Source organism: Myotis myotis, unplaced genomic scaffold (genome assembly GCF_014108235.1).
Source record: "Myotis myotis isolate mMyoMyo1 unplaced genomic scaffold, mMyoMyo1.p scaffold_m19_p_6, whole genome shotgun sequence".
Classification (NCBI taxonomy): Eukaryota; Metazoa; Chordata; class Mammalia; order Chiroptera; family Vespertilionidae; genus Myotis; species Myotis myotis.
Genome location: NW_023416368.1, coordinates 2,713,350 through 2,737,115, shown reverse-complemented (window position 1 = coordinate 2,737,115; position 23,766 = coordinate 2,713,350). Strand labels below are relative to the sequence as shown.

At 47.8% G+C, this 23,766-nt stretch overlaps 1 protein-coding gene across 5 annotated transcripts; it reads right to left on the bottom strand.

Annotated features, from left to right (window-relative positions):
- Positions 1-9,102: 9,102 nt before the first annotated feature.
- Positions 9,103-22,108, bottom strand: ZNF12 (zinc finger protein 12). Of its 5 annotated transcripts, XR_004968313.1 has the most exons (8): positions 21,806-22,100; positions 21,200-21,446; positions 20,188-20,249; positions 16,991-17,117; positions 16,658-16,753; positions 13,238-13,351; positions 9,868-10,266; positions 9,103-9,465 (listed from the first exon to the last, which is right to left on the bottom strand). XR_004968313.1 is itself a non-coding variant. In XM_036313930.1 (7 exons), exons 2-7 carry the CDS (start codon positions 21,267-21,269, stop codon positions 10,088-10,090), a joined length of 648 nt encoding a protein of 215 aa, XP_036169823.1. In that variant the 5' UTR covers positions 21,270-21,446; positions 21,806-22,100; the 3' UTR covers positions 9,103-10,087. The 5 variants fall into 5 exon arrangements, 4 of the variants coding, with proteins under 4 accessions (XP_036169823.1, XP_036169821.1, XP_036169822.1 ...); XM_036313930.1 differs by having other exon boundaries at positions 9,103-10,266; XM_036313928.1 differs by lacking the exon at positions 9,103-9,465 and having other exon boundaries at positions 10,123-13,351; positions 21,806-22,108.
- Positions 22,109-23,766: the final 1,658 nt, after the last annotated feature.

Here is a 23,766-nt window from a genome sequence, read left to right as displayed (position 1 = left end):
GGCGAGAGGGAGGCCCCCATCCCAGGGCCAGAGTCCGCTCAGGAGCCCACGGTGCGGTGACGTCGGGGAGGCGGGGAGAAGTGGGGGTGGGGGGTCGGGAAGGCTTCCGCGCAGGCTCCGCCCCGCGTGTGGGCGGAGCCTCCCGTGAGACCAGCGCTGCGTGAGCTCTGTGCGCAGGCGCGCGTCGCTCCCGGGCGGTATCCGGCGGGCTCCCGCCTACCTGGGCGCGGGCGCGTGGGGCCTGGCCGTCGGGCGGCCGGAGGCCGTGGGGGCCGTGTCCACAGAGTAGGGGCGCGAGCGAAGACCCCGGGCCCCGCGGACGAGGCAGCGGAGGTGAGCGCGGCTGTGCGCCCTGCGCGGACACCGCGTCCGGAGCCCGGCGCTGCCGTCGGCGCGGTCCTCGGGGTGGGTCCGAGGCCGCAGTCCGCGCCGGAAGTGTGTGCGCCGCATGCGGGCGGCGGTCCCAGCCCCGAGGCTCCTGGAGGTTCCGAGCGCCGTGGACGGTGCTGCACCGTCGAGCGCGGCCTGCAGAGCTGCCCGGGTTAGGGAGACCGGCACCTGCGCTGTCGGGCGCGCATCCGCCGTGCCCCCGCCTTCGTCCCAGCTCCTGCTTGGCGCGCGTAGGAGTGCCGCCTGGGGGTTCCGGGCCCTATGGAGGTTCCGGCTAAAGCGAGCTTGTCCTCCAGGCTCTGCTGGGGCCCAGCAGCTCCACCGAGGCCGGAAGGAAGGGGCGTCAGGGCCGGACAATCACCGCGAAGAACCCCGCCCCCTCTGCAGCCTCTGACCTGAGGCCCGTCAGAGCGTCAGAGGCGGCGGGTCGAAACCAGAGCAGGGCCGGGGGCTGCGCGCCCCCTGCAGCGGGGAGGAGGCCACGGGCACTGGCGGTCGGTCGCTAGGGATGGGCTGGGAGAAATCGCTCGCATTGTCGGGGTGCTGGCGGACTCCGCGGCGCGGGTGCCTTTGCCTTCAACTCCCACCCCCCCCCAATGGCATCTCCTCCCCCTTCATTCTCCACGAATGCTGTGCAGAAGCCGGGCAGCTTCCTACCCACGTCCAGTGAGCATGCCCGCATCTGGGGATGGGCTACTCTGGCTTTCATCTTACGGGTCAAGAGCAGTTCAGGGAGGGTTTGCAGGGTTATCGATTGTGTCATTTGACCGAAGGCAAAAAAAAAAAAAAAAAGTAAAAGAAGAAATGACTCATCTAGGATCAATAAGTGAACGGGAGAAGTCAGAGTTCCCAATTCCTGCCTTGGTGCTGGCCACACAATCACATGGAAACAAATTCCTCCTAAAAGGCCCTTTGGAGAAACATCCCTTCAAATGAGATGAAACAGGACTTTTTTTTTGGTGGGGAAGGGACTCTTATCTTTTCCTTTTTATTGAATTTATTGGGGTGACCTGGTTAACAAAATTATACAGGTTTCAGGTGGAAGAAACGGTTGTGTTTTGTTTTTAAAGGCCTGTGTTTAAGCACCTCTCCCCTTTTCGAAAGCCTTATGAGGATTCTCGGATGTACAAAATAGACCTTGTAGGTGTCCCCCCTCCCCCCGCCCCTCAATACCAGTTTTAATTAAGGCGTCCTATTTCGTCTTTTGAGATACTTCTGTTTTAATGTTTCTGTGTTAGTGAGAGGGAGACAGGTAATTAAAGGAGTGAACATCGCAGATTTAAGGAGTCAGAAAGGCACGGGTGTTACCCTCCTCTCCTCCTCCAGGGTTGAAGGTTACCAGCTGGCGTGTGGAGGTTTTTAGGACAGTGGAGGTGCTGCCGGGCCAGCGAGCTCTCATTCTGTTCCTCTTTCCTCCTCTTCCAGTTTCCAGGAATGCCTTCCCAGGTTTCCACACTCTTCCAAGACCAACAAAAAATGAGCAAATCCCAGGTGAGTTGTTTCTTTTCTGTATCCCTTATTTTCCAGCGGACTTCATGGCTTTTGTCTATGTTATTAAGTGTGTTCAGATGTGAAGATGGAAAAGTGGAGTTTCATTAAAAGCCTATTTCCAGGTAAATGAAGAGTGAGTAGCTTTGGTCTGTGTAGGTCATGGGTCCTACAGCCACCAAATTACTTGAAAGTATTTTCTGTCGTGCTGAGGGTTGCATTTTACTGTGATGATAGTGTCTTGTTAAAAAAAGATATATTTTTATTGATTTCAGAGGAAGAGAGAGGGAAAGACAGATAGCATCAGTGATCGGAGAGAATCACTGACCGGCTGCCTCCTGCTCACCCCACACTGGGGATGGAGCCCACAACCTGGGCATGTGCTCCAACCGGGAATTGAACCCTGACCTACTGGTTCATAGGTTGATGCTCAACTGTCTCATGAAGGCACCATGGAGGACGAGAATGTGTACAGTGTAGGAAACTATTCCAAGTTTTCTTCAGCTGCCCGACAGCCTCTGGCTGCCCATACCTCCCAGGAGGAGCCACGTCATTCTTCCTGCAGAGCTGGCTCCCATTCAGACTAGTCCTGTGGCCCATGACCTGCTCTTACTTCAGTGGCATCTCACAGTTGGGCTATGGAAATAAGTCAGCAGCCTGTGTTAGTTCCTTGATTTGGCAGGAGTCATAAGACTTCAAATTTAAGGAAAGCAAAGCAATTTATTTGTGATGTAGATATCGCTGTGATGAGAAGAAAAAAGCATTATGATTAAAAAATGTATTTCCTTGCCCTAACCGGTTTGGCTCAGTGGATAGAGCGTCAGCCTGCGGACTGAAAGGTCCCAGGTTCGATTCCGGTCAAGGGCATGTACCTTGGTTGCGGGCACATCCCCAGTGGGAGGTGTGCAGGAGGCAGCTGATCAATGTTTCTTTTTCTTTGATGTTTCTAACTCTCTATCCTCCCCCCTTCCTCTCTGTAAAATATCAACAAAATATATTTTAAAAAATAAATAAAAAGTGAGGCTCTTTAAAAAAAAAAGTATTTCCTTGCTGTTTAATTGGAGGCATTGTATAAAGCTGGCCATTATCTGCAAGCAGGTGGCCTAGGAACATCATCCTTTCGGGAGCTTGCCTGGATGGCCCAGCCAGGCACAGTGAAATGGAATAAAGAGGGCGACCGTTGTCTCAGGTAGAATGTGGCCCATGTCTTCATTTTGCCTATTTGAGAGGCCATGGGAGCAACAATTGAACTGCCGGAGTCCAACCCCAGCAGGTCCAGGGGTCCCCAAAGGTGTAGACGGAGTCGGCGAAGAAGGAAGGACACGGAGACAGTGTTTAGTTGATCAGCAGCCTAGCCAGGATCTCTAGCCAGGATCTCCAGCTAAGTTCTGGTCTGGATCTCCAGAGAGGTTCTGCTGTTTATTGTTTTGTTACATCCGTATTTATCCCAGTTGATTTTAATCCTGTCAATTTCTATTACAAAGGTTAGGGCGTTTCTTATCTCCATTCCAGGGAGTAAAGATTATGTAGCTTAAGCATGATTGTTTGTAGTGATTAACTACCCGCCTGGCACTTAGTTAAGGAGTTTCATCCCCTCCCTGACTTCAGGGAAAAATTCCTACCTGGGGAAACAACCTTTCTAGGAGAGGCATCCCCTCCCTGACTTCAGGGAAAAATTCCTACCTGGGGAAACAACCTTTCTCGGAGAGGTGACCTTGGTTAAAACACACAGCGCTAAGGGGAGCAAACATATTAAGAACAGTATGCTATATACGCCAGGTCCCTTGAAACATATGCTGTGCAGATGTTTCTTTCCTGCAGCGACTGTGTCAAGCAGCAAGGATGGACCGGCTTCCGGCAAATTCCCCCTTTTTTATTTTTTAAATGATAGCGCATGCAAATCAGTGGCCACCTCTCAGATTGGGCCATTTAAGTCTCGGAAGAAGAGTGGCAAGCAATGATAGTGAGCATAGCTATAAACACAGTGGATGGAGCGCAGAAGGAGCCCCATTCCTGTAGAAGGTTGCCAGCCTCTTCAGTCAAGGGATTTCAGCTGTCCTCAAGTTGTTGGTTTGATTGTCTTTGTTGGTCTGGCTAGCGGGCGGCGTCACTGGTGACAGGCTTCCCGAAGCGTCAGCAAGTTGAAGGGCTGCATCAAAGGGTCCATCAGGGCCGTGGTTGATGGTGGTGTCGATGTCTGAGGAGAAGTAAGCTGTGCCCTCTGGGTCAGCTGATATGGAAGATGGAGGGTAGTAGAGAGAGAAAGAAGAGAAAGCAAAAGAACTACAAGGCATGGAAGTGTTTAGAAAAAAGAGGGAGAAGAAAGGGAAGAAGGCAGCATCCTGACACAGCCCTTTCCTTCAGCTTCCCCTTTCCCTGTGGTCCCAGGTAGAAATGGGAAACAAGTCCTGTTGCAGTGAGAGGGCAGCTGCTGTCAGCCAGTCTCTGTCTTTACCTGGGTCCCGATCTGAGCTGGGCATGGGAAGCAGGAAGCAGCCATGGGGACAGGAGACCTTCCTCAGAAGGGGCGAGTGTTCAAGCCCCTGCACCATTGGGGAGGGGGGTCTGTGCCCCACCTTTGTTGCACCCTAAGTTTTCTCCTACTGGCCCCCGACTGTGCCTGTCTTAGGTTGCCCCACCCTGTGGAGTCTTACCCGTCGTTGACTACCAGCCATCTCTGGGCCAAGTAGGGTGATGTGAGGTTCAGTTTTGTCTCCTTGATAGCCTATGTTCCTCTGGCCTCCATGCTCAGCAACTGCCTTTGGATTCCCTCGCCTGCTGGCGGGGCTCTGGCATTGATCATAGGGAACTCAGGTTTCTTCTCTAGAGAGGGCCCAGCTTACGCCATTGGGCCAGAGACAGATCCATGGTACCAGCCACCATGCGGCTTCAACCTCAGCATGAACAGAGAGCTCAGGCAACATCTATGGGCAATTGGATTGTAAGAAGAGGGTCCCTCTTGACACAAGGGTAAGAGGGGCCAATACAGGACAAAGGAGAGTCCTGGAACAGGGCTTTCTCAGCCCAGGATGTCAGGCTCTTGGCCCAAGACAACTCCATGTATGGGGCATATACCAAACACCCCTAGTCACGGCATAAAAGGGAGATGCCCTTCCTGGAACAGTAGGGTAGGGAGATTCTAGAAAAGGCTGTGTTCAGGAAAGAAGGAGAAAGGCCAAAGAACCAGCAAACAAGTAGTTAGATTTTAAAAAAAGGAAAAAGGAAAGGAGATGTGGGGCAAAGCTGGGACATGTGGAAAGACAAAACGGAGGCACATGTGATCCTCCCAATGGACAGATTGTTCCAGCTCAGGGCTGCACATCTGCTGCAGACGGGCACTGGTCAGGTGTGCTATGATGAGGCAGAGATGGCAGGCGGTGAGACATAAGGTCGGACTAGACGGTCTGGAATCCACACAGGTGAGTCTGCGTCCTGTGGAAATATACAAGCATATCCTCTCCCCTGGGTTAAAAGTACATCAGGTCCCTTCCAGGCTCCTGTAAGCAAGTCTCTCCATTTGACGAGGGCTTTAGGTTTAGTTAGATCAGGGTTCCAATGCCTGTACATCGGGGAATTTCCCTCAGAATCTACATTTAGTATATTAATTACAAATTGAGCATGTTGTAGAACATGATGAGGAGAGGAATATTTAAACTCATTTTCTTGTAATATTTTGTAACAGGAGTAAATCAAACACCGCTGGGGCTATATAATAGAACTCCCATTTGAGATAAGATATCTCTTCCCCATAATGTAAAGGGGATAGTTGTAATTACATAGGGACAGAATGTTCCTGAATGTTGATCTTCATCAGTCCAAGTTAGAATCTGAGAACTCTTTTTTACATTAGATGCCTTGCCTAGTCCTACTAGGGAAGTGGAGGTGGTGTGCGTGGGCCATGAAGAGGGCCAATCCTTCTCTGCTATGCAGGAAACATCTGCTCCTGTATCCAATAGACCTTCAATTGGTTTTCCCTGAATTTGTAAAATTTTTGTAGGTCTAGTAGCATGGATTTCTTGTATCCAAAATGCTGCATCACTAGATCCAAAGCCTCCGGCCCCTCTAGCTTCCTGGGTAACAGCTGTCCCTATTTTATGTATTGGTAACAGGATTAATTGGGCAATTCTCTGGTTGGGCTGAATCTGTATAGTTGTGGTGGGTGGGGAAAGTAAAATCTGTATTTCTCCTGTGTAGTCTGCATCAACAACCCCTGGGATGACTAAGATCCCCTGTAACGAGGTGGAGCTCCGTCCTAATATTAAACCTACAGTTCCCTCAGGCAGTGGCCCAGACACTCCCGTAGGAATGGCTGCTACTGGCGAGTCTGGGGTTAGTACTGCATGGGTGGTTGAGTGGAGGTCCAATCCTGCACTGCCTGGGGTTGCCCTGAAGAGGTCACTGACTGATCGAAATTTGCAAAGGGGTTGAAGGTTGATGCCCCTATTATTGCAGGGGCCTGGGGCTGGCCCCTTCTCAAGTTTCCCGATTGAGGTGATGGGATATAACCTCCTTGGGAGCTATTTGTAGAGTTTAAAGGCCGACCATTTTTATGGTATTTTGATCTACATTCCTTTGCCCAATGGAATCCTTTCTGACATTGGGGACAAACGGTTTTTGGAGGATTAATATTATTCCCTAATGTATTTCCAGGCTGTCGAGGAGCTTGCCATCTGGCCTGAGTATTATTATTTTTATTTGGGCATTCTCTGCTAAAGTGCCCAGATAAGCCACAAGAGTAGCAGTTCATATTTCTTTTATTACCTGTAGTATTGCTGGCTTGTCCTATAGCCTGTACATATTGAGGGTATGTCTCCCCTTTGAGAGCTGCAGCTATAGCTACACCCTGTATAAATGCTGGACTTACATCAGCACACTGTTTTATAAAATCATTTATAGTTCCTGTTCTGCGAATCGGCCTTAATAAAGCCTGACAGGTATTATTAGCATTTTCAAAAGCCAGTTGTTTGATTAGGATATCGGCTGCCTCTTTGTTATTGATTACTCTCTTGACTGCCTGTATGAGGCGAGAAAGGAAATCCTGATATGGTTCCTCGACCTTCTGTTTAACCTCTGTAAGGGTGGTTGTTTCTCCTGCTGTATAAGGTAGGGATTTCCAGGCACTTACTGCACAACTGGTTACTTTGGTAAGTGCCTCTGTGGGCATATTCATTTGCTCCTCAGCCGTGTTAAAATCACCTTCTCCTAATATCATGTCTAGGGTTATTCCTTTTCTGGTTTTTTCGCGAGTGTCTACAGCTTTCTTAGCAAGATCTTCATATTCAGTTTTCCATAATAAGTAATCGCCTCCTGAGAGACAGGATTTACAAACCTGTGACCAATCATAAGGAGTCATCCATTTACTGGCTAGGGTTTCTACCAAGGTTTGTGTGTAAGGAGCTAGAGGTCCATATTCAGAGCAGGCCAATTTTAATTCTTTAAGTACTTTGTAAGGTATAGGCTCCAAGGTGGGGTTTCTATTCCCACCAGACTCATTCTCATATGTAACTGGGAAGCAGAGTGAGAATTCAAGATCTCCATTAGCTTCAGCTTCTCTTATGGCCCTTTGAAATTTAGACATGGAGCTCATAGGAGCCACAGGACCTGGTTTAGGCTTCCTTTCTAATTTGGGGAGCCTGTTTTGAATGGGAGGGCCATTCTCCTCTCTACTGACTGGAAAGGACCAATGGTCATGTTTATGATATTTATTCTCCTCCCGATCACTAGGCATAGTTAAATTGCTTTTAGATTGAGCTGGAGACAATGATGATGTATCCTCTCTGGGTGGAGCCGAGGGACTATTTAAATTTTGAGAAAGTTCAACCGTTTTTGCCTCTGGTGCCAAGGTTTCACAAATTGAATTCCAGAGAGAAAAGGTAACTGCCGGGACCTTCTCAGATCCATGGTAGCTGTAATAGTTCTTTAATTGCTCTCCTACTTTAGTCCAAGTTTCTAAATTAACAGTTCCATCCTCAGGAAGCCATTCACATACGTCTTCTATAAAACTTTCTGTCTGACTGGGAGTAACCTTAACTCCTCTGCTAGCAAGCATATGTGTTAAAAGATTAATACAGAGTCTTTTTTCTTTAGACTCAGTATGACCCATCTTGTCAATCTAAGTTCTGTACTAACTACCCACTTACCCTACTTATCCTCTATAGGGGGGGTCTGAAGCACCCTACGGTGCAGTCCTATCCGTCCCAAATATGGGGAGACTTACCTAAGGGAACCCTGTTCGGGCGCCAGATGCCGGAGTCCAACCCCAGCAGGTCCAGGGGTCCCCAAAGGTGTAGACGGAGTCGGCGAAGAAGGAAGGACACGGAGACAGTGTTTAGTTGATCAGCAGCCTAGCCAGGATCTCTAGCCAGGATCTCCAGCTAAGTTCTGGTCTGGATCTCCAGAGAGGTTCTGCTGTTTATTGTTTTGTTACATCCGTATTTATCCCAGTTGATTTTAATCCTGTCAATTTCTATTACAAAGGTTAGGGCGTTTCTTATCTCCATTCCAGGGAGTAAAGATTATGTAGCTTAAGCATGATTGTTTGTAGTGATTAACTACCCGCCTGGCACTTAGTTAAGGAGTTTCATCCCCTCCCTGACTTCAGGGAAAAATTCCTACCTGGGGAAACAACCTTTCTAGGAGAGGCATCCCCTCCCTGACTTCAGGGAAAAATTCCTACCTGGGGAAACAACCTTTCTCGGAGAGGTGACCTTGGTTAAAACACACAGCGCTAAGGGGAGCAAACATATTAAGAACAGTATGCTATATACGCCAGGTCCCTTGAAACATATGCTGTGCAGATGTTTCTTTCCTGCAGCGACTGTGTCAAGCAGCAAGGATGGACCGGCTTCCGGCATTGAACCAATGCTTCACTAACCCTAGGACGATTTAAAAAATGGGAGAATCTCACCTCCATGTGTCAGGAAGGGGTGGCCTCTTGCCCAGGCCTGGAACCCCTCAGGATTCCTAATCTGCTCACGCCACTCATGAGGTCTCTGTGTTCACAAAGCAAGTACTCACATCGTCTGGACTGTCTTCAGTTCAATGTCCGACTCAGCCCACATTGCTTTCTCACTAACTCTGCCTGGGTCTCTTCCACGATGGCCTGAATAGTTCAGACCTTTTCAGATGTCCCATTCCATCAAATCTGAGACAAACCATTACTTCAAGTACCTCACAGGCAGTACTTACAGGAAGAGGAGAAACAGGGCCAGTTAAACCAGAACATGCTAACTTCAGAGATATAATAACATGACAACACGGACATCTGGGAAACTGAACAATTACATTTCTGGATTACTGAAGAGGCCACGTAGGACCACGTACACGTACAGCCCTTCCATGTGTAGGGCTCCATCAGAAAAAAAGAATGTGGTAAACCATGTAAACTTTTCAAATATTTTACTTAAAATGCATACTGTGTATTGAAGCTATAATGATGACACATGAGCGTGGAAACCTTGGTAGATAGCATTTCAACAAATATACTGAAGGGGTGGCCTCTTGAACTGAATACATGGTTCTTACACAGAACTTTACAACCTACCAGACCTTTGAGTCCTGTTATGTGGCACAGTCACAATCACCGTCCTAGAAGAACACAGAGGGAAAGTGCTGAGCAACAGAACAGGTGCCACGAGTGGTGGAAATAATGAAAAAATGTGGCCATTCATCTCAATGGTGAGGAATAAATTATTCAAAAAACAGGCATCAGGCTAACCACTGGGAACAAAAGTAGGTTCTTACCTTACACCATATGTTGTCAACTAACAGTGCAGCAACAATCTATGAATATGAATGAACCTAAACAAACTTTATGCCATGCATTATAAAAAGAAAGATTATATCAGGTTCCAAAGGTCCTTAAGTTGGTGATTAACGATTCATGGAAACAGATACACTTAATTGTTTCTAATGCTCAACCTACTTACACCAAACTTTACAGAAAATAAGATAAATCTCTATATCAACACCTCAAAATAAATCATTTACCTAAAGTCCACTTCTCAGTTGTGTGACTCCTACAGAAGTGTCACTTTGTATCTTCAGTTATCAATAAAAGAGCAACCCCAAATCCACTGGCTGGAGAAGATATTGAGTCTTTCACAGAAGAACAGTCCTGAGGCGAAGTGGCTCCATGGATGGCTGGTCCAGTGGCTCAGCATCCACTTCTGGGCCCCAGTTCTTCGTCTTTCTGCTCTGCTACACTTAGTTATACATCATTGTTGAGACATAACCAAGCATCACTTCCCAGCAAGGCAACGTTCAATGCAAGATTCCACGTCAACCACAGGATTCCTTGAGTATTTGAGGAAACCTTTTCCAAAAATAACGTGTTTGGTATCTCCTTTGTATATGTGTCTAGAATTGGGTCCCAAGACCATCCCATTGCTGGTAATGAGAAAGGGATTATCATTACTGGTTGAAACTGATCAGGATTTATCCCCATTCCATGGGTACCCAAACTCTGCCAGCAAACAGTAAGGAGCAAGTGGCGAGGGGGTTACTCAACAATGTCTGCCACAAACCCACGTGAACATGTTCTTCAATCAGGAACAGGAAGGAGTAGAGCACAATGTTTAAAAATACTATCATATCAAAAATACACATAATTCCTAAATTATATAGTATGGTGGTTTGCACATTTACATTTGTGTAGGCATCCAAATAAAAATAGATGAGAAATTAGATAAAAACAGGAATATTTTAAGTTCAGTTTTAAAATGTATAGAGTTCAATGTATACAGTTTTTCTCACTACTAGTGACTTCTGGCATTAACAATTTAAAATTATCTATGCAGCTTTCTATCTATTTTATACATCATTTTCTATCTCTTGCTGACTCAGATATAGTTGTGAACATTATAAAAAACACTGACTTCATTTTGGCAGTGTTTAGTTATTTAGTTCATTAACAATAATCAAATACATTTTTAAGTGCTAGGAAAGAGTACAAGAAACATACTTTATATATACCAAATATTAGTTCAATGGCAATGCATACTAAGTACTAACATGGCTGTACTATTAAAGTGGTTAATCCTACATATGTCTTAAAATTATTCCAATAAGAATACACTGCCTTTTCAAACATGATTCCAAATGAAGATACAATCCCTGTAATATACCATTCTAAAAATCAAGTTGACAAAGACCTACATGCTCAGGACACACTCATGTATGAGTTTAATGTGGCTGTACTGTGGTCCTGATCAGCTAGCCTTACAGCTTCTATTTACACAAGGAGTACATGTATCCACAATATATATATTACAAAAAAACTTGATATATCAGAAACATAACTTTTAGTATTAATAATTTCCAGAGGAGTGTTTTCCACATTCTGTAAAATGACAGATCTCCCCTTGGAATGAATTCCCTGATATATGAAACAGTCTGACTCCATGGAAGTGTATATACATTCTAGATGTTCACACATTTTACAGTCTGGTATCCAACAAGTTGTGTGTCTTGTAGTTGGGGTTTCCACCCTGTGAATTCTCGGATTACAAGTTTGAGTAATGCACAGAGGTGGGTCCACTTTCCCCTGTGTGAACTCTGACTTAGCAAAGGTAGGAGTTAAATACATTACACTGAAAGGGTTCTCTGATGTAAAATGAGGTCTGACTTCAGAGAAGCCTTCCCACATCAAGCGCATTCATATTCCCTCGCCTGTGGATTCTCTGATGGCTATTGAAGGCTGATCTGTAGTAGAATTTTTTCCCACATTCATTACATTCATAGGGTTTCTCTCCTGAATGAGTTCTGTAATGTACAGTAAGGTAAGACATTCGCGAGAAGGCCTTTCCACATTCATTACATTCAAAGGGCTTCTCTCCAGAATGAATTCTATGATGTATGGTGAGATATGACATCTGAGAGAAGAATTTTCCGCATTCGTAACATTCATAGGCTTTCTCTCCAGTGTGCGTTCTCTGATGTCGATTAAGGGCTGAATTCTGACAAAAGGTTTTCCCACATTCATTACATTCGTAAGGTTTCTCTCCTGAATGGATTCTATGATGTATCGTGAGGTATGACATCTGAGAGAAAAACTTCCCACATATATAACATTCATAGGGCTTCTCCCCTTTGTGTATTCTTCGATGTCTACAAAGGGCTGAATTCTGGTAGAAGGTTTTCCCACATTCATTGCATTCATAGGGTTTCACTCCTGAATGAGTTCTATGATGTATAGTGAGGTATGACAACTGGGAGAATAATTTTCCACATTCATTACATTCATATGGTTTCTCTCCGGTGTGTACTCTCTGATGTCTCATGAGGGCTGAATTCAGGTAGAAGGTTTTCCCACATTCATTACATTCATAGGGTTTCTCTCCTGAATGAGTTCTATAATGTACAGTGAGATATGATAACCGAGAGAAAAATTTTCCACATTCGTTACATTCATAGGGTTTTTCTCCTGTGTGTGTCCTCTGATGTGTTGTGAGGGTAGATTTGCGGCAGAAGCATTTCCCACATTCATTACACTTATAGAGTTTCACACCTGTGTGAATTTTATGATGGTCATTAAGTGCTGACTTCTGGGAGAAGGTTTTTCCACAGTCATGACAAACATAGGGTCTCTCTCCTGAATGTGTTCTCTGGTGTTGGGTGAGGTGCGTCTTCTGGCAAAATGATTTTCCACAATAACTACATTCATAGGGCTTCTCTCCTGAGTGAGTTCTCTGATGTTGAATGAGGTGTAACTTCTGGTAGAAAGTTTTCCCACATTCATTACATTCATAGGGCTTCTCCCCTGTGTGTGTTCTCTGATGTACAGTGAGGGTTCCCTTTTGGCAGAAGGATTTCCCACACTGATTACATGCGTAAGGTTTCTCTCCTGTGTGAGTCCTCTGATGTATAATGAATTTTGACTTTTTACAGAAGGATTTCCCACATGCATTGCATTCATAGGGTTTCATTTCCCTATGAGATGTTGGATGTACACTGAGGTTTGACATCTGGAGAAAGGCTATTTCAGATTCATTCCACTTATAGGGCTTCTCCTCCATAGGATTAACAAAAACTGCATCCTTTTGAAAGGCTTTCTGGCATTCAATATATTCAAAGGGTTTCTCCAAAATATGAATGTTCTGATAAATACTTTCTTTATTTAGAGTATAAGCTTCCCCATTTTGATTAAATTCATAAGATTTCTCCCCTGGGTGAGTTTTCTCAAGCTTCACATGGAGAAGTGATTTCCCACAGGCACTACATTCATCAGGCTTCATTCTTGCATAACTTCCGTCACTACTGATATATTCTGAAGTGGATTTTAAACTCTTTTCACATGAGTCACATTTATAGGATGTTTTTCTTGAAGGAACAGGGTTTGTTTCCACATTAAAAGTCTTACCAAGAACATCACCCCTCTCTTCAATCAGGGTTTTGTTGTTGATGGATAGAGTTTGCCTGGAATGTTTGTCTTCACTTTCCTGGACTCTCTCTATCAGGTCGACTTTCCAGACTTCTGAAAAGAGGCAAAATTAACCAAATTTTGTACATCTTCCTTCATAAGATTCGGGATGAGACATACATAAGCATTTGGTTGTGGCATAGATGCTAGCTTCATAGATGAAAATAATTCCATGCATACCTTTTCCCCTTATTCTTTTTCTTGTGTATGTTAATCCTCACCCAAGGATATTTTTTCCATTGATTTTTTAGAAAGAATGAAAGGGAGGGAAGGAGGGAGGGAGAGGGAAAGAGGGAGAAAGAAACATCGATGGGAAAGAGACACATCAATTGGTTGCCTCCCCACATGTGCCTTTGACCAGAATCAAATCTTCAACCCTTCAGTCCTCGGGCCGATGCTCTAACCACTGAGAAAAATGGCCAGGGCTCCCTGTATTCTTTAGTTTGAAAAATCTCTCTCCCCACCTCTCTCTTTCTTCCTCTCCCCAGTGGTGACAAAAGGGGGGAATTAACTGACAAAAACACAAGTATCTTTGACTTTTACTACTTTATAAGATCTTGTTCAAAACTGGGTATAGAGGTAAAATAGAAACACAGAACAGCAGACAGGATGCCGATGAATGACTGACAACACAGACACGAGAGAACTGCCACAAATGGAGTCCAGTGACAGCAACAAGAAGCACTGCTGGATAGGAGGGTCGGAATACCTCTCCAAGGATGGATCTGTTTTGGAGGAGGAGAAGCAGAACTTCACACAGCATCATTCATATCAGCTTGGGAGAGAGAGCCCACAGTGTAAGGCTTGATGTATTAGCTTGTCCCGAGATGCTGTGGCACCGCCAACACCGAGCTCCCTTTCAACCCCAAGCCTCTGTTCCTGCTCTTTCCGTCTGCTTGACTTCCAGCCTGGGTCTACTCAAAACCTCTCAGGGGGTTTCCATGCTTTGAGAAAACACTTCTCAAATCCTATCTCATCTCCAGTAGCTCCATTTTTCTTTAAAGTTGAATGTAATTACTCTCCACACAATCCTCTTTGCACAGTGAATCAGCCTTGTGGAACATTAAAACCCCATGTGAAATTCTGGGTTTCAAATTACTCCACAGGGCTCTGTTCTCTTTTCTTAACCAAAACCCATCTCTTAGGAAGTATGACTCTATTTCCTATAGCTTTTGAATCCCTAAATAGAAATTAGGGAAGCTGTTCTTAATCTGAATCACGTGGGTATCTGTCAAGTACCTACAGGATATATGAGATGTGACTTAGACATCCATGCTCAGAAATAATGACCTGTAAATTACTTCTGAATGAGGGACAAGAAAGTTCTGCTGCCCTAGCTGGCTCAGTGGATAGAGCGTCAGCGGCCTACAGACTGAAGGGTTCCTGGTTCAATTCCAGCCAAGGACACATGCCCGGGTTGCAGGTGCGATCCCCTATAGGGCGCGTACAGGAGGCAGCCAATCAGTGATTCCCACTCATCATTGATGTTTATATCTCTCTCTCCCTTCACTAAAATCAATAAAAATACATTATGAAAAAAAAAAAGTTCTGCCACCTGTCTGGCTCCTCGGATAAGAGAAATAACCGTGTACTACACGTTACATACTACAGCGAAGGGAATGTGCTCTTTTCTTTTCTTTTCTTTTTTTTTTAAAATATATTTTATTGATTTTTTACAGAGAGGAAGGGAGAGAGATAGAGAGCTAGAAACATCGATGAGAGAGAAACATCGATCAGCTGCCTCCTGCACATCTCCTACTGGGGATGTGCCCGCAACCCAGGTACATGCCCTTGACCGGAATCGAACCTGGGACCTTTCAGTCCGCAGGCCGACGCTCTATCCACTGAGCCAAACCGGTTTCGGCATGTGCTCTTTTCTTTACAGGATTATAATCCAGGGGAGGAATGAGCCTCAAGCTAAAAATATATACCATCAGATAATAGATTCCTTGATCAGACCTAGGAGTGGTGTGAAGCGATTAGAGTAAGGGTAAGAGGTCGAAGGATGCCGAAACCGGTTTGGCTCAGAGGATAGAGCGTCGGCCTGCGGACTGAAGGGTCCCGGGTTCGATTCCAGTCAGGGGCATGTGCCTGGGTTGCGGGCATATCCCCGGTGGGGGATGTGCAGGAGGCAGCTGATCGATGTTTCTCTCTCATCGATGTTTCTAACTCTCTATCTCTCTCCCTTCCTCTCTGTAAAAAATCAATAAAATATATTAAAAAAAAAAAAAAAGAGTTCGAAGGAAAAACTTCAAGGAGGGAAGGGTTTGAAAATCTGAGCTCCGACTCAGAGAATGTGTTATCTGGCCAGATGAAGCACACCCAACTGAAAGGCGAAGCTGTAGGGACAACGATCACCTGAACAGAACACATTTTGTAATGTGGAGTAAATGGAGTTTAGCAGCGTTTTTGGAAACAACTTGATTTCCAGGCAATCCAGGGCTATGGTTGTGGTTATTCTTAGAGGATGAGGAAGTTAAGTTCCTTGGGAATTAACAGGGAATCACTGTAGGCTCATCCTGTGAAATGATTGAAGGGTTAACTGGAACTTCGGGTAAACACACCTTGCAAATCCAAGTAGAATGAAGGTGTACCCCCCGAGGACAGGGCAGACAAGGCACAGAAACCCGATGAACAGAAACCCCGGAGACCTGAGGCAGGAGGAGCCCTTTACAGAACAAACCCCTGAAGGAGGAAGCAGATCCACATTTGTGGAGGCTCGGGAGGAGGAATGAGTCACAGTTCCTCTCTGTACATTGTCCTCATTATGAAGGCACTGGGGACAGAAGAGCAACTGGAAATAAGAGAAACAAGATGAACAGCACTCGGGAAAAGAGGGAGACCCAGTTCCTGCTGTTACCACATTGAGGAAGGGCTGGGGCTCAGGAATAATGAGCAGCACAAGCCCACAGGACCACACAGGTGAACAGATTTCACTGGCTGAGGCCCAGGTCAGGGTCTGGGATCTTACCTCAAAGAGAAGTGAAGTGGAAGTAGGGAGAGAAACACATCTGAGGCAATGCACTTTAAAGGAGGTGGAGGCACTAACATAAGGTCACATGAATTATACTGTAGTAACAGACTTGTGAATGCCCCGAAACAAGAAGAATCTATGACAGTGGGTCACTGAAAATGCCGCAAGAGCGAGCGAGACCCGAGGTTTAAGAGGAAGCGACTGGATTTGGTCCCGGGAGGTAAGCATGGAAAAGCTCTAGAACAAGTGTTTGTGGGGCAGGAGGACATCTTCGGAGTGAGAGTCAGGTAGCTAACCACCTCTAGTCACTTTTGAAGATGTGGAACCATGGACAGTTCCAAAAAACACTGCCAAGTTAGCCGTCACCCCTCGCCTCCCAAACACACCTGGGCGGCTGTGAAGTCGGACTTCCCCTTCTCCTCTCCAGGGCTCTTCTCCTCGCTCCAGCTTGATGATCACTTCCGGTTTGACAAGGTGACACCCTATTAACAAAGGAAAGAGAACTGGAGCCTGGCTGCTGGGCTTCTGCAGAAAGCGGGGCCTTACAAGATTCACAACCGAAGTGCCCCTCTGACCTGTGCCAAGATTCACTGGGAGGTAAATGCCCTTCCTGGTGCCCAGAACACATTATTCACATTTACCCCATCAAATTCAAAGTCAGACAATGTGTGGGAAATCCCCTATGTCTTATGTCTTAGAACCTTAGCCGCTCTGCTCACCCACGGAGACGAGGTGGCTGTAGTTCTCCAGCATCACGTCCCTGTAGGTGGTCTTCTGCTCCGGGCCCAGCTGCTGCCACTCCTCCTGGGTGAAGTCCACGGCCACATCCCTGAATGACACTGGCTCCTGTAATAGCAGCGTGATGGGAATTGGGGACGTGGACAAGGTGTCTGGGGACAAGAGCTTACCGAGCTCACTGGTCAAGGCAACCAGGAGCCCTGTAACCCTTTTATGTTGCAGGTTGTGAGAGGGAAACAAAGCTCTCAGGCAGACACTGAGAGTTCACTCAGAGTTCACACCCAAAAAGAAACGGTCTTGACTGTGAGCCAGACACTCCTGGCTGCTGGGGAGACTCAGACAGGCAGAAGCAGCCTGCCCCTGAGGAGCGCAGGCCTGAGGGGCACTCGTGAAAACAGGGGGCACTTGTTCCTTCATTCTGCTTCCAGAACACGATCAGTGTTGGTTCTACTCTTGCTCCCAGCTGGCTCCTCCTCCCTCCAAGTCATCCCCAGATGGAGGGCTCTGGGTTCCCTTCTGGTTCCTGTACTCTTTGCTGTCTGCATTCACCAGACGGTGCTCCCATCTGGCCTCATGGATTTAATTACCACCTATGTATCGGCATTTACCAAACGTGTATCACCAGCCCAGATTCTCTCCTAAATTCCCGACAGGTCCCAGATCTCAAACTCAACATGCCCGAAATTCAGCTGTTGCTCCTGTCCAAACCTGTCCCTCCAGCTTGCGGGAGCCAGTCTGCAATTCTGCCCGTTACCAAAGCAACAGGCAAGCCAGGCAGCAGCAGCCTCGTGTATTGTCCTGCATGGTAAGCCTGCGGCAGTTCTGACCAGGGCCCACCACAAGAACGGTCAGCAGCCATTTCTATTTGTAATGCATTGTTACTGCTTGAAAACAGCGTGACTGTGACTGTTCTAAACCAATGTGTGATTTGGTGACAGCTTTAAGTACTAGTAGCTTGGCCAAGTTCACGTTTATGCATAAGGAGAGGGAAAATTGCATTGTTCTTCCTCTGGCTTAAAATAGAAGCTTTGCCCTGACTGGTGCTGCTCAGTAGTTAGAGCGTCAGCCTGTGCACCAAAGGGTCGTGAATTTGACTCCCGGTCAAGGGCATGTACCTGGGTTGCAGGTTCAATCCCCAGCTCCAGTCAGGGTCCATGCAGGAGGCAACCATTCGATGTGTCTCTCTTACATCAATAGTTCTCTCTCTCCCCCTTCGCCTGCCCTTCCTTCTACCAATTCTAAAAATCAATAGGAAAAAATATTCTCGGGTGAGGATTTAAAAAAAAAAGCAGCTTTGCGGGCACTTTTAATTTTAAGAAAGTGGGTTTCGGAAACTTGGATAACAAATTAAGAAACCAATCAGGCCCTAACCGGTTTGGCTCACTGGATAGAGTGTCGGCCTGGGGACTGAAGGGTCCCAGGTTCGATTCCGGTCAAGGGCATGTACCTTAGTTGCAGGCACATCCCCAGTGGGGAGTGTGCAGGAGGCAGCTGATTGATGCTTCTCTCTCATCGATGTTTCTAACTCTCTATCCCTCTCCCTTCCTCTCTGTAAAAAATCAATAAAATATATTTAAAAAAAAAAAAAAGAAACCAATCAGAACTGCAGATATTTAGGATGTTAGGTTAGTTACAGAAGACGAAGGAACAACCAGTAACAGTGTTTCAGAAGACCCCTCAGACCAATCGCTGTCAGGGACAGCCGTATGGTCACAGGATGAGAAGTGTTAGATGTTGTCACACAGGCTGGAACGTGGGGCATGGGAGTGAGAATACTTTGTGACCATCCCAGTCACTACCCTGAGAGCTAGCTTCCCGCAGTGGGGAGGGGAACACCGGCGCCTCACATTTCCCGAGGCCTGTCGTAAAGGCCGGGAAAGGGAGGAAGCACCGGATCCCGTTGGTAAAGACTGGGAGAAAAAAGTGGCCCCCAGAGGACTTTAACCAGCCTCAGCCCTCACCAGGGACAGCGAGAGCCTACGGGGGCAAAGACTGTGGCCCAAGGGTCCCCGAGCCAGCAAGAGTCCTCTTTCCTCCTGCACATCAGGAGAAAGGAAGACACTCAGATACGCCACGCCTCCACTCAGCAGTTAGTACACTGTCTGCGTGGCCTTCTGAAGAAAGCGACTGACATGGCTCCAGAGCCTGGGAAGGGAGACTAAGATCAGACAGAAAGGGAAGTACCACCAAACAAAGGAATTCCTCCTCCTCACCACCACTGCCATCAAAGCCGCTACACCCAGTACTCACTGAAGAGTGCACTCTGGAACTAGGAGATCTCACCCACACAAACTTGCTCATTTTGAAAACTTTTAAAAATACCAAGTTCTCAATTTTTCAAAATGAAAATATTACAAAATTATATGGTAATCCTGGAAAACAAAACAAACTTGGAAAACAATGTTTACTAATGTGACTCAAACTGGAAAAATTTATAAACACTTAAGACTATAAGTCACAAGAAAAGGAAAAGAAAACACCAGTATCCTGATACCAAGACCGGCCCTTCCCCGCCCAGTGACCGAGCCTCACACTCAGAAGGGACAGTTACACCCAGGCTGTGCTCACCCTCACCACAGAGCTTCCCATTCACTGCTGGGGGCTGGGGCTCTGTCAGCTCCCACAACTACTTTTATGAATGATCTCCTCCAAGGAGAATAGAAGCTCCTGGAGAGAAAGAACTGCCTCTTCAAACCAAGTCCAAGGAAAGATATGTACAGAAACCAACACAGGGCATTGCCGATGGGTGAGGCGGGAGTGGTTGAGGCTAGGACTGGCGAACCTCCAGGCGTCTGTAGGCTAGATCACAGGGGCCTTGACCAGGTTGGGTTCAGCAGAGGGGCAGGGACAGACCAAGGCTGCAGGCTGCCAGATAAACCATGATGGGACATGAGGAATCTGTGCCAGACACGTCACTGCACAGTTTGCGGTGCAACCCCAACAGATGATGGGAAAGATACCTGGGAGTATCTCTGGCTTTGGCTTTAAGAGCGTGGGAGGATCATGCTATCTACACATACAAACATGATAAATGCCTGCTGCTGACCTGCTGCTCTGTGTTTTGTCTGATTATAACTTTATCTGGTCTGCTTTCCCATTTTAAAGTTTGAACTATTCACCTCCAAGAGATGTATTATAAAACAAACTAGGGAAGAAATATGTAACCAGAAAAACTCACCAGAGATTTATTCATTTTCTGCTGCTCTTGGAAAAACGAGGACTGTGAAACCAGAGGCTGACCTGGAGAAGGAAAGTGCAGGCGGCGAAGTTAGGAGTGATCTGGCCTGCCAAGGACGACTCTTCCTGCGTAAGAACTCTCCAGAAAGTCCCATCAGACACCTTGGAAGACTGTCTCTTTAAACCTTCAGAAGTGACTGGGAGAATGATGAGAGCCCACCACCTGTGTGTGTGTAACTCCCACATCCCGTGGTGACTGAGTGGGTACATTTCTCATTAGTGAATGAACATCAAAGCCTATTGAAGAAATCCTCCATCATTATACCCTAGAGGCCGGGTGCATGTGCCCCATGGGGTCCCTCAGCCTGGCATGTGACCTCTCGCAATCAGGACCCCTCAGGGGATGTCAGACTGCCAGTCTGTGCCCAATCTGCACAGGCCAGGCCAGACCGAGAGGCCAGGCTGTGGGACCCCACCGCAGCAGGCCTCTAGTATGCATATGAGATCTTTGGTTAATCTCTTTCCGCCCCCCCCCCCCCCCCACTTCTCTCTGAGATTCATCAGTCTATTCCATGTTTCCATGCCTGTACAGTGGGGCCTTGACTTATGAGTGTCCCGACTAACTAGTTTTTTGAGATACCAGCTGTCTCTCGCTGATTTTTTGCATTGAGTTGATAGAGTAATTTGAGTTAACGAGCTCCTTAACGAGCTCGGTCTCCGAGCGAATTAAACTTGTAAGTCAAGGCCCCACTGTACTTTGAGCGCCTGCCCCCTGGTGGTCAGTGTGCATCATAGCTACCGGACAGTTGGCGGATAGGTCACTTGGGCTTTTATATACAGAAGATAAAAAGAGAAATTTTGCTACAGTCATCTATTTTCTTACTAACTCTTTTAACAAGATCAGGAAGTCCACAGGATGCTGAGTAAAGGCATACACTCAAGCAGGGCTAAGTCTTTAAATTTTTTGTACAAACTTGAGAACAAAAAAACCTCTTAAGAAACTTTGACTTAACTATAATTCAGGGCACAACACTTGGCCTGGGAGCCTGAGTCCTGTTCGCGATCCCACCCACAGGCGGACATCCGGGCAAGTCCCGCCCTTCTCAGGCCCAATCTCCTCCGCTGTCACCGAGGCGGCAGGGCGCCCCCTGCGGGCTCATCGAACCGCGGCACCCGGACGGCACAGGCAGCTCCGAGGGAGTGGGCACACGCCTAGGCCGGTGAACTAGGTCCTGGGGGACGTTTAGAAACGTCTGGAACCTGGGGAGGGCGGGGCGGAGGAAGGGGTGTTGGGGGTGCAGGGGCACCTCGAACCCAGGCTGGGACCCCCGAGGCCCCCAGGAGACAGAGAGGTCCCCGGTCCGGGGTGGCGCCCGCTCTGACACGCGGGTCCCCGGGAAGCGGTCCAGGCTCCCGGCCGCAGACTCCCGTGTCCTCGTCGGGGCGAGTCCCCAGCCCTGCTCACCGCGGCCGGGAGGACCCAGAACTGCCGCGGCCGCCAGCGCACGACCGCCCGTCGGGACTCGCTGACCTGCCCCCAGGCTCCCCGGGCCCCCGCCTCTGCGCCGCCCAAGCCGCGTCCCCGAGGAGCCGGCTCTGGGCCTACGGGACACACTCACTCAGGAGAACGTCCCTGCCGGGGCCTCACCGCCCCGGGCGCCGCGATGCCGACGGGCCGGGCCCGACCCCGCCGCCGCCCAGCTCCTCGGGCCTGGCCCGCGGGCTCCGGGGCCGCCTCCGGGTCCCCGCTCCAGACTCCGCCCGCACAGTCCCGCGCCCGCTGCGTGGCGGCCCGACCGGACAGCGCCCAGCCCCGCAGGCCCGGGGATCGTCGCCCAACAGAGGCCAAGGCTTGGGCACCAGGGGCAGCGGTGACCCGGGATCGGACAGGAAGCGACAGCGGCGCAGCCGCAGGGCGCCTGCGCGAACACGCACACAGCGCGAGTGCACATGCGCACGAGGACGCCGGAAGTCGCCGGCCGGGGCCCACCCGGGGCAGCGGGACTCCATTTCCCATAAGTCCGCGTGCCGTCCAGTTAGGGAGCGTCTTCCAAGTCTCCCGCTTGTCCGGCGGTGGAGAGGCGCTGCGCGGGGAGAGCTCGCCGCTGGGGCGGAATGCCAGGTTCCCATTTGTCTTCCCTCCTGTGGGGGATCAAGGAAGGGTGTCTCAATCCCCCACAACCGGGCGCGGGAACAGAGGGGTGTATCATGTCCACTTATCTGAAATACTAGAAGTTTCACCAAAATACTAGGAATCAATAAATGCCCCGCTATAGTTTCTCCAAGGAAGGAAGGATAATAGAAATTGTAGCTTTTCTAGATTTCACAACTAATGCGTAAAACTATAAAAGCAGTAAATACAATTGGAAAAAGGTGAGAAGATCTTACCTCGGAAGGAGGATTGTTGGGCAAAAGTGTCACTTTTAAAAAATGGGCTCATCAGGACAAGGATCAACCCCTCTTTATGGTGAAATAATACAACTGTGTTTCCAAAAAGCTGATGGGGAGATTGCGGTGGGGGGCGGGAGCAGGCTAGAAGGGGTCAAAGGGGGAAAAGGGGGGACATATGTAATACTTTCAGCAATAAAGATGTAAAAATAAAAGAAAAATAAAACCAGGCAGTCAATCAAACAATAAAATAAAAAGCTGCCCTGACCGGTTTGGCTCAGTGGATAGAGCATTGGCCTGCGGACTGAAGGGTCCCAGGTTCGGTTCCGGTCAAGGGCATGTACCTTGGTTGTGGGCACATCCCCAGTAGGGGGTGTGCAGGAGGCAGCTGATGGATGTTTCCCTCTCATTGATGTTTCTAACTCTCTATCCCTTTCCCTTCCTCTCTGTAAAAAAAAATCAATAAAATATATTTTTAAAAAAATAAAATAAAAAGCTGATGGGGAGGGGTGGGATTAAAAGTAAAATCTCCTGCCCTGGCCGGTTTGGCTCAGTGGATAGAGCGTAGGACTGCGGACTGAAGGGTTCGGGGTTCGAATCCTGTTAAGGCAGTTCTCAACCTGTGGGTTGCGAACAATGAAAATACATCCTGCATATCAGATATGTACATGATGATTCATAACAGTAGCAAAATTACAGTTATGAAGTAGCAACAAAAGTAATTTTATGGTTGGGGGTCACCACAACATGAGGAGCTGCATCAAAGGGTCGCGGCATTAGGAAAGTTGAGAACCACTGTTAAGAGCACATGCCTGGGTTTCAGGCTCAATCCCCAGTAGGGGGCGTGCAGGAGGCAGCAGATCCATGCTTCTCTCTCATCATGGATGTTTCTGTCTCTCCCTCTCCCGTCCTCTGTGAAATCAAAACACATATATATTACACAGTTAAAAAATAAAACAAAATCTCCTGCAACCCAGGAAATCATGTCCGCAAATGTAAAAATAGAGAAAACAGTTTTGTTGTTGAATAACCATTAAACCAGATAAAAAAGGAACCTCGTCTTTTCACCTGCTGCGCGGGCACAGTCCTCACAGCCATGCGCTCACCCTCGGCGGCACCATGGGCTACCCGTCCTCCCACAGCCACTGTAAGCTCCCCGGGCACCTGGGGGCCATTCGTGCCGGCCGATCGC